The sequence below is a fragment of the Eurytemora carolleeae genome, unplaced genomic scaffold (genome assembly GCF_000591075.1).
Source record: "Eurytemora carolleeae unplaced genomic scaffold, Eaff_2.0 scaffold40, whole genome shotgun sequence".
Classification (NCBI taxonomy): Eukaryota; Metazoa; Arthropoda; class Copepoda; order Calanoida; family Temoridae; genus Eurytemora; species Eurytemora carolleeae.
In genome coordinates, this window is record NW_019396035.1 from 715,104 (window position 1) to 724,647 (window position 9,544).

The window sequence follows — 9,544 nt, forward strand, 5'->3', positions numbered from 1 at the left end:
GGTTCAATCATTTAAGACTTTCTATTCAAAAACAGTTTGGTATTTTTTTTCTTTTTTTCAGGGGAAGGGGGTATCTTTCTAACTATGTGATAATTAAGGGATGCCAAAAAATAGTTTTCAGGTCCCTCTTCAGTTTATAAACAAGGTTAAACTGGTATTTTAAAGCAAAAAAAACTAAAACTGCGAAGCATCTGATGTCCCAATAAACTTATGTCTATGATTTATTGGAACTTTTTGATCCATTTACAGATCTCATTAGGTCACAGTATACAACTTTTGATTCTAATGATTTACATTTTTCAAAGTTTTTATCCTAAGGCTAGAGAAAAAACCCTAATCACCTTTTTTTGGAACACCCCGTATCTATCTATCTATGCATCTGGTTCAGGTGAATGCTGCTACTACCCAATGTACTGTAAAGAACCTGAAGCCAGGGCATCTCTATAGGTTTGAGGTTTCAGCAATTAACAAGGAAGGAGAATCTCTTCCAACACAAACCAAGGATCCAGTAACTGCTGAAAACCCGTACAGTAAGTTTAAATTCAATCCTAGTAATAAATCCTTGCATCCTAGATATCAAACCTGATATCCTAGGTATTACGTCTGATATCCTAGATATTACGTCTGATATCCTAGATATCAAACCTGATATCCTAGATATTACGTCTGATATCCTAGATATTACGTCTGATATCATAGATATCAAACCTGATATCCTAGATATTATGTCTGATATCCTAGATATCAAACCTGATATCCTAGATATTAAGTCTGATATTCTAGATACCAACCCTGGTAACCTACATATCTACCCTGGTATCCTAGATGCCAGCCATGGTATCCTAAATACCAGCCCTAGTATCCTACATATCTACCCCGGTATCCTAGATACCAACCCTGGTATCCTAGATACCAACCCTGGTATCATAGATATCAACCCTGGTATCCCAGATACAACCCCGGTATCCTAGATATACCTGGTATCCTAGAAACCAACCCCTGTATCCTAGATAGCAACGCTGGTATCCTAGATATCAACCATGGTATCCCACATATCTACCCTGGATATAGATATCAACCCTGGTATCCCAGATACAACCCCGGTATCCTAGATATAAACCTGGTATCCTAGATATAAACCACCAAGCCTGGTATCCTAAATACCAACCCCTGGTATCCTAGATACCAACCCTGGTATCCTAGATACCAAACCTGGTATCCTAGATACCAACCCTGGTATCCTAGATACCAACCCTGGTATCCTAGATACCAACAGATCCCAGATATGCTAACCATACTATATCAGATAACATCTCTAAAATGAACGTAGACCTATAACTATTTTCAAAGGGACTGATTAGGTAAAATGAAAGGGGGGATGAATAGGCTAAAGCCTAGAAATTCTAGGCGTTAATTGACCAATAATAATTCTATCTGATTACATATATATGAGTTTTTGTTTAACGTGGACACGGTTTTTTTTTATCAATTTCTAGAGACAGATATAACTATTATTGGTCACGATCAACGCTTAAAATTTCTAGAAATTAGCCTATACCCCCTTTCATTTTACATTAGCAGTCCCTTTAAAGTTAGTTATTTTTGCACAGTTTTCACAGTTTATGCAGTTTATACCGAAAATATCAAAGTTTACATTTCGCTAAAATTACAAAACGTCCAAGATAAAAAATGTCGAAAATGTCCAAAGTAACAACATGTCCACAGTTCTTTTTATTATTTTTACTTTTGTTTAGTTAAATAATGTACATAAAATAATGCCTTTACAATTAGCCTTTCATTTTGGTCATGCCATTTTCTGGGTAGAGCGCTGCGGCTAGTATTAACTAGCGGGACCCTTCACATGATATAATGGACATTTTGTAACTTTGGACACTTTGTAATTTCGGACATTTTTTTGTCGTGATAATCATTGGTCTTTTTCATTCTTGTTATGTTGAACGTTTCACCGACCACAGAGTATATAGATGATAAAAGAGATGCTGAAAACATCTAGGCTTTAAAAATAAAGGGTTCAACGACATAGGGTCAAACGACAAAGGGTCAAACGACAAACGGTCAAAAACGCGACAAAGGGTAAAACGAGAAAGGGTCAAAATAGAAAAAAATATTTTATGTATTATTTCAGGGTTAGGTTAGGTTAAACCAATTTCTGGGCCGAGCGCTGCGGCTATGACAGGCTAGGGGGCCGAGCGCTGCGGCTATTAGTTCAAATGAACATAAAAAATAACTTAAAAATATGTATTATTTCATAAAAATAGTTTGAAATTAACCAAAAATAGACTAAATGAAATTTTGCCCGTTTGTCGCACTTTTTAATCCTATGTAGTTTTACCCTTTATCGCGTTTTTGACCGTTTGTCGTTTGACCATTATGGCATTTGACCCTAGGTCGTTTAACCCTATGTCGGTGAATCAAATAAAGATATCTATTGAATAGTTTGTCATAAGAAAAAAACTTGGTCGATTTTAAAAATCTGCAAAATTTACTTTGAATGATTACGCCTTTTAAAGATTGTGCACTTTAACGTTATCTTGCTAAAACAAACATTATAATAATTTTTCTACTGTATTAATATATGTATAATTTTTGCATGAGTATATGCAAAATTAAACAAACGTTTTATTTTAACAAAAATTTACGTTTGCCTTGTCTGTTTTTTTTTCAATAAACATCGAAAATGCTTAACGTTGAGTGGCCTAATTTTTTTTTTAAATGGTTAGCAACATTTATTTAACAACTTGCAGATTTTATCACAAAAAAAATCATTTTTAAACTGAAAAAAAAACTTTCTCTAAGTTTGATATTCCATGTTTGAATAAAGTATAATGGTTGCAGGAAATGTGCATGAGCTGCTGCCTAATGTCCTAAATGTATCGGAAAACCCTAAAACTGAATAAATATCTGCAGTTAGATCTCTACATCTATTTAGAGCCTCCTAGTGAGCCACGTGAGCCTGGAATAGTAGATTTCGACAACAAGTCTGTCACCCTTCGGTGGAACAAACCTGTGGATGACGGGGGGAGACCTATCACACACTTTGTTATTCAGAAGAAGGATCAGTTTGGAGGTAGGAGTCTAATAATAATCTCTTATAGGGCCGGACAGAATTTAACTAATTTGAATTGTCTACTGCCGGTTCAAATTTGACTCACCGATTCAAATCCTTCCTTAATTTTTAAGTTCGAATCGGCGGTTCAAATTTGAACTGGCAATCGGTAGTTCAGCGACGGAGCTCAAAATAATCATATTCGGTCCCAGGAAAATTAATCTAACCTTGGAAATTTTCAGGATTTTTAAAGAAAATAAATATTTATGGGGATGTTTAAAAGTTTTATAATAGATAATATTATTCAAGGTAGAAATGTAGTATTTGGATGAATGATGGTTTGGAAATAGATAATATTATTCAAGGTAGAAATGTAGTATTTGGATGAATGATAGTTTGGAAATAGATAATATTATTCAAGATAGAAATGTAGTATTTGGATGAAAAAGATAATATTATTCAAGGTAGAAATGTAGTTTAGTTTAAATAAGTTTAAGTGAGATTGATCTGTATTTAGGAAGTTTTGTTTAGAAGTAGGGAAGTGTTTATATTTAGGTTTGTTTAAAATTAGGGAAGTCTTTATATGTAGGTTTGTTTAGAAGTAGGGAAGTATTTTTATGTAGGTTTGTTTAGAAGTAGGGAAGTGTTTATAATTAGGTTTGTTTAGAAGTAGAGAAGTGTTTTTATTTGGTTTGTTTGAAAGTAAAGATGTGTTTTTGTGTATGTAGGTTAGTTTAGAAGTAGGGAAGTGTTTATTAATTAGGTTTGTTTAGAAGTAGGGAAGTGTTTATATTTAGGTTTGTTTAGAATAGTGAAGTGTTTATGTGTAGGTTTGTTTAGAAGCAGGGAAGTGTTTATATTTAGATTTGTTTAGAAAAAGGGAAGTGTTTTTATGTAGGTTTGTTTAGAAGTAGAAAAGTGTTCATAACTAGGTTTGTTCAGAAGCAGGGAAGTGCTTATATGTAGGTGTGTTTAGAAGTAGGGAGGTGTTTAGAATTAGGTTTGTTTAGAAGCAGATAAGTGTTTATATCTAGGTTTGTGGGATGTGTTTATCGATGTACATTCAGCTTTCAGAGAAGCAACAACTAGTTCTTACTAGGCGCTTCTAAAAGTATTCAGAGATACAGGGTGAGAGAGAGAAAATGGCAAACGAAATAACTTTAGCAAGGGGTGTAAATGGGGGGGGGGGGTTTACACCCCTGCATACAAATAGAAAAGAAAAAACGAAACTAGCTTATCCTACAGGGGAGTAGCCTGTTGAATATAATATAGAATAAAACAAGACTCCATCTTCAGCCTGGTGCAGTTGAAAGAAGGAGTTTAGCCCCTGATGGGTATACAAGCCATGCACAACGATACCAGTTTTTTACTTGACCAGCTGTGAGGACTGGACTGCTGTGGAAGATTCCTCTCAATTGGGCTTTAAGGCTTACATTTTGCATAAGGGGTGCAGCTATGGGTTTTCCTTAAAATTCCCCTTTGTCAGAAAGACTATAACAGAAGGAACACAGGGAGCAAGCCCCTATACCCTTCCTCCTACAAACCTCCTTATCTCTCTCCTACCTGCTCCACAACTTAATGTCAAAAGAACTTTTTGGAGAGGCCTCTAAGTGTAGAAACAAGAAACAAAATGCAAGAAGAAAAAAGAAAATTGAACAGGAAAAATTGGCAGAGAAATCTCTTGATTTTGTCGAAATGAAGAACAAGAAATGTAAAAATCTCAAAATATTTTCATCTGACATCATAAAAATATCTAAATTTATTGTAAAACTTAATTAAAATAGATTATTAAAGTTAAAAATATGTTGGTTCGTTTAAAAGCAGGGAAGTGTTTATAATTAGGTTTGTTGAGAAGTAGGGAAGTGTTTATAATTAGGTTTGTTGAGAAGTAGGGAAGTGTTTATATTTAGGTTTGTTTAGAAGTAGACAAGTTTTTCGGTTGTAGAAGAGTTGTATGGAGATAAGAAAGTTGTGAGGTTTTGTCGGAATTAGTTGGAGAGAGGAATTTCATTTGTTCATTAGTTCTTCGAAATAAATTGCGACAAACTCTAATTTTCGAATCCATATAAATTTGCAACCTGAAGGTGTGAACCTTTGATATTTCAAGCTTAGATTATTTCAACTAACAGAATTCATAGTTTTAAGACATCGGGTTGCAAAGATATAGGAATTAGAAAACCAGAGTTTGTGGAAAAGACTAAATTCCGTTTGCTTTGATTTATATATAAACAAAAAATTCTAACAAGATGCCATGGATAAACGTCTGAAAAAAGTAGATTAAACATTTTTATCTTATCAATTTAAATAATGTTTTTTTTCAATTTCTCTAGGTTGGTTTGATGCTTTGATTACTAACGATGATCACTGCTGCGCTACTATTGACGAGCTTGAAGCTAGGGTTCCAGGGTTGAGTGAGGGTAAATGGTATCAGTTCAGGATTGTAGCTGTAAACAAGGCTGGAGAATCCTGGCCAAGTTTTGAAACTAAACCTCATCTCTGTAGACACAAAAACCGTAAGTTTTCACAAAATATGTTAAAAATGTAATTTTTGACACATTGTTTTGTAATTTGGGCCCGATCAGATCAGCCGTTTTGACGTTTATTGGATACAAACGGACAAACAAACAGACAGTCAGAAAAGCAAAGTATAAATATTAGGATCATTTTTCAATTTGACCTGTTATCTAACAATCATAATGATTTCATTAAAACTTTTTATTAATTTTCTAATATTTAATTAAGAATACTAAAACAAAATATTGCATTTGGCTTAAAAGGTGAATCTTCAATATTCACCATTTTGTAAATTATACTGAAGATACATTATTTAGAGACTATCACTTGTGACATGTTTCGGAAGGGGGGGGGGGATTTAAAAGCAAGATTCGATCGAAAAACACCAACGTAGGGCAAACTACAATAATTTATTGCAGTAAATACAATAAATAAATAAATTACAGTAAATATCTATCTGGAACTTCTTAGATAGGCATGGGTGATTTCCTAATTTATAATAAAACTATTGTCAAACAATACATTTAGGAATTAGGTTTAAAGGACTGCAGAAAGTGTAATTTCAAGTGACCTTCCATGAACAGGTGACAATGCCCGATTCACAACAGTACCCTTAAAAGCTTTGTCTGATGATAAAATTAGATATAAATGTATTATAATTTTCTGCCAAACCTAAAAAACCGACGATATCTTCAACATTATTGATCAGATAAATGTTTTAAGGGTACCGTTGTGAATCTGAGATTCACATCTTTGCATGGAGGGTCACTTGAAATTATGCTTACAGTCTCTTTAATGTTTAAAAGTACTTATTGATAAATGTTTAGTTGCTCCGACTATAGATAAAGGAGCAGGAGGATCTAAGTCTGTAAAGGTGAACAGGTTGACCTGCTGGAGGATTAATGTGAAGGGAGAACCTCCTCCAACCTTCCTCTGGAAGAAGGAAGGAAAGGAGATTACTTCTGATGAAAAGTATCAGGTGGAGTTTTTCTTCAGATTTATTGTGATTTATAAATAATTTTTTATTTGTCAAAAACAGTATGTACTAATTATAAGTATAACGTTAAAAAGACCTCCATATTTTGATGAAATTGAAATATAAAGCTGATATTCTTTTGATCTTACAAAAAAGGCAGACAACATTTTAGAAATCCCAGAACTCCGGAACATCGCGATTAATGATTTTTGTAAATAAGTTTTCACAACTGAATCCATGCAAATCAAAAATGCCTTTTTTGGACCTCTCTCTACTGGAACAAAAAAATGTAAGCAAAAAATAACTTTAATAATTGTTTAACTTCAGGTAGAGACTATAGAGTACCAGGGAGGATCCACTGCAGTTCTTCAAATTCTGAAAACTCAGGTTAGTTCAAGTTTTGACTGAGTGATTTTTCCCAAAAAATAGCTTTCGCCCAGAAGGGGTTGAATTGCAAGAACGTCTTAGAAGGGTAAAAAATATGAAGAATGCATCTACTCACTATTCAGTTAAAGGATACTGCAGGAACCTACTCACTATTCAGTTAAAGGATACTGAAACCTACTCACTATTCAGTTAAAGGATACTGGAACCTACTCACTATTCAGTTAAAGGATACTGGAACCTACTCACTATTCAGTTAAAGGATACTGGAACCTACTCACTATTCAGTTAAAGGATACTGAAACCTACTCACTATTCAGTTAAAGGATACTGAAACCTACTCACTATTTGTTTAGTTAAAGGATACTTGAACCTACTCATGATTTTTTTAGTTAAAGGATTCTGGAACCTACTCACTATTTATTTAGTTAAAGTATACTGGAACCTACTCACTATTTGTTTAGTTAAAGGATACTGGAACCTACTCACTATTTGTTTAGTTAAAGTATACTGGAACCTACTCACAATTTGTTTAGTTAACGGATGCTGGAACCTACTCACTTCAGGCTTTCAATAGAAATGGTACAGATAAGGTAATGTAAATTCAAATCACTATTTTATTTTTAAAATATATGCAGATGTAATTTCAAGTCAGCAATTAGTGGCATTTCCAATTCAAAACAAAACAACATCCGTTCTCTAGTATTTTTTAGCTCAAAATTTAATGCTTTCGGGATTCAGGCAAAGTTCTAAGAGTACCAATGTGAATTGGACATGTGACATGCTACTCTATAAATGAATGGTCACTTAAAATGATGTCCACACTCCACAGTCTCTTTGGTTAAGATGAATATTGAATATGTTTAAGGTTGAACTGAATATTCAATATGTTTAAGGTTGAACTGAATATTAAATATGTTTAAGGTTGCACTGAATATTAAATATGTTTAAGGTTGAACTGAATATTAAATATGTCTAAGATTGAGATGAATATTGAATATGTCTAAGATTGAACTGAATATTAATATTGAATATGTTTAAGGTTGAACTGAATATTAAATATGTCTAAAATTTAGCTGAATGTTGAATAAAATATTGAATATGTTTAAGGTTGAGCTGAGTATTGAATATGTTTAAGGTTGAACTAAATATTAAATATATTCAAGGTTGAACTTGATCTAATTGTACTGGAAAGTCAGCATGATAATGATTGTGACATGTTCCGAACTGGAAGCTTGGAATGCAACTGCACAAGCTCTTTCAGGTTTTTGATTTTTTATAATTTCAATGGTTTATATAATCTTCATAATTAATATAATCGAACCAACTCCCTTAAGCTTTGTGCAAAATTCGACATATCAATAATTTTGATTTTCTTTTCAGAACTTCAGAACTGAGCCCTCAGCTACAAATTGCGGTCAACTTCGGTGAAGAAATCCTTATGCAATAAAATCAAATTTGTCGTGTCACAGCTTTTTTTGGTCATTGACAGATACTTATTGTAATTAGTTCATTTCAAGTATATTCTCATTCAATTGTAAAAAAGCTTAAAAGAGAATATATTTTTAATTTTGCATGAAATTTTCAATTTGAAAAAATGTGGGTCAATTATACACCTTATTCAAATATTTTCAATTATCAATCTTTAAATGTCACGGGTTTAAAATATTTTTTATCAAGTTGAAAGTTATTTTTTCTTTATTTACTGGATTTTCAATTAATATGGAACTACGGAACCAAGTTTTGATATCTACGACGGTTAATAAATATCGTCTTACTGGTTCAACTTTCTTTTAACCTTCTTTAAAATATCAGGAATTTCACAACATTTCGAATAAATTTTGTTTGCTTGCTTGTAAATAACTAAATATCAAACTGGTTTAACGATTTCAACGGTGCCTGACACCATCTGTACAGTGTACATTGTACATATTTTAATTTATAATTATTTTCAGCTAAATGAGAAACATCCAATTTATTCGATCAGTTCAACATGCCCACAGACAAAACCTGAATTCCCAAATTTGCAGAAAACTGGTTCCGGATTCAGTTTTGTCTGTTCCAAAGACAGGTTTAAGGATTCCACAACGTTATAATGTCGTCTTTAAAATTAAAGACGATCTATATATTTTCTAAATAAACGGACAAATACCTAGCTGTCAACTAGATATAAAATCCAACCGTATGCTGTTAGTAAATATTCATATTTAATGTAAATAAAACGTGCTGTTTGTAGGAATGAGTTAAATTGAGAAATAAATCTGTTTAAGTTTTCTTATATTTTCTGAACGTAACAGTTGGATAACATAGATTAGGCCCTCGGGAAAACTATAGGATCAAGGAAGTTCTAGAAACAGCTTTGTGAATGAGAAAGTACAGAGTTACCCACAAAGGATGAGACTTCAGAGACATTTGTACAGAATTAATACACTCGGAATTTCAAGTCGTCTTTACAGTTTCATCTTTTGTGGGTAAACCTGTAGATTCGGTAGTTCAACTAAGGGTATATATGTAGAAAGTTGAAGAGGCTGAAGGAAAGTATTTATAATCTCAAAATGCCCATGGGAGCTAGAAGAGGAAATGAAGAACTATCGCATTTATGA

General features: G+C 33.0%; 1 protein-coding gene across 3 annotated transcripts in view; it reads left to right on the plus strand.

Annotated features, from left to right (window-relative positions):
• LOC111698232 (twitchin) overlaps nt 1-9,217 on the plus strand; it is a 39,663-nt gene extending 30,446 nt beyond the window's left edge. For 2 of the 3 annotated variants that reach the window (XM_023468519.1, XM_023468535.1), the window contains exons 25-32: nt 389-530; nt 2,951-3,088; nt 5,398-5,580; nt 6,409-6,560; nt 6,885-6,944; nt 7,478-7,534; nt 8,108-8,205; nt 8,325-8,567. In XM_023468519.1, the coding sequence (XP_023324287.1) occupies nt 389-530; nt 2,951-3,088; nt 5,398-5,580; nt 6,409-6,560; nt 6,885-6,944; nt 7,478-7,534; nt 8,108-8,205; nt 8,325-8,391 (897 nt within the window). In that variant the 3' untranslated portion in view covers nt 8,392-8,567. Of the gene's footprint in view, nt 1-388; nt 531-2,950; nt 3,089-5,397; nt 5,581-6,408; nt 6,561-6,884; nt 6,945-7,477; nt 7,535-8,107; nt 8,206-8,324; nt 8,568-8,896 lie in introns of those variants that run through there. The other variant, XM_023468528.1, reaches the window with a different exon arrangement.
• Nucleotides 9,218-9,544: the final 327 nt, after the last annotated feature.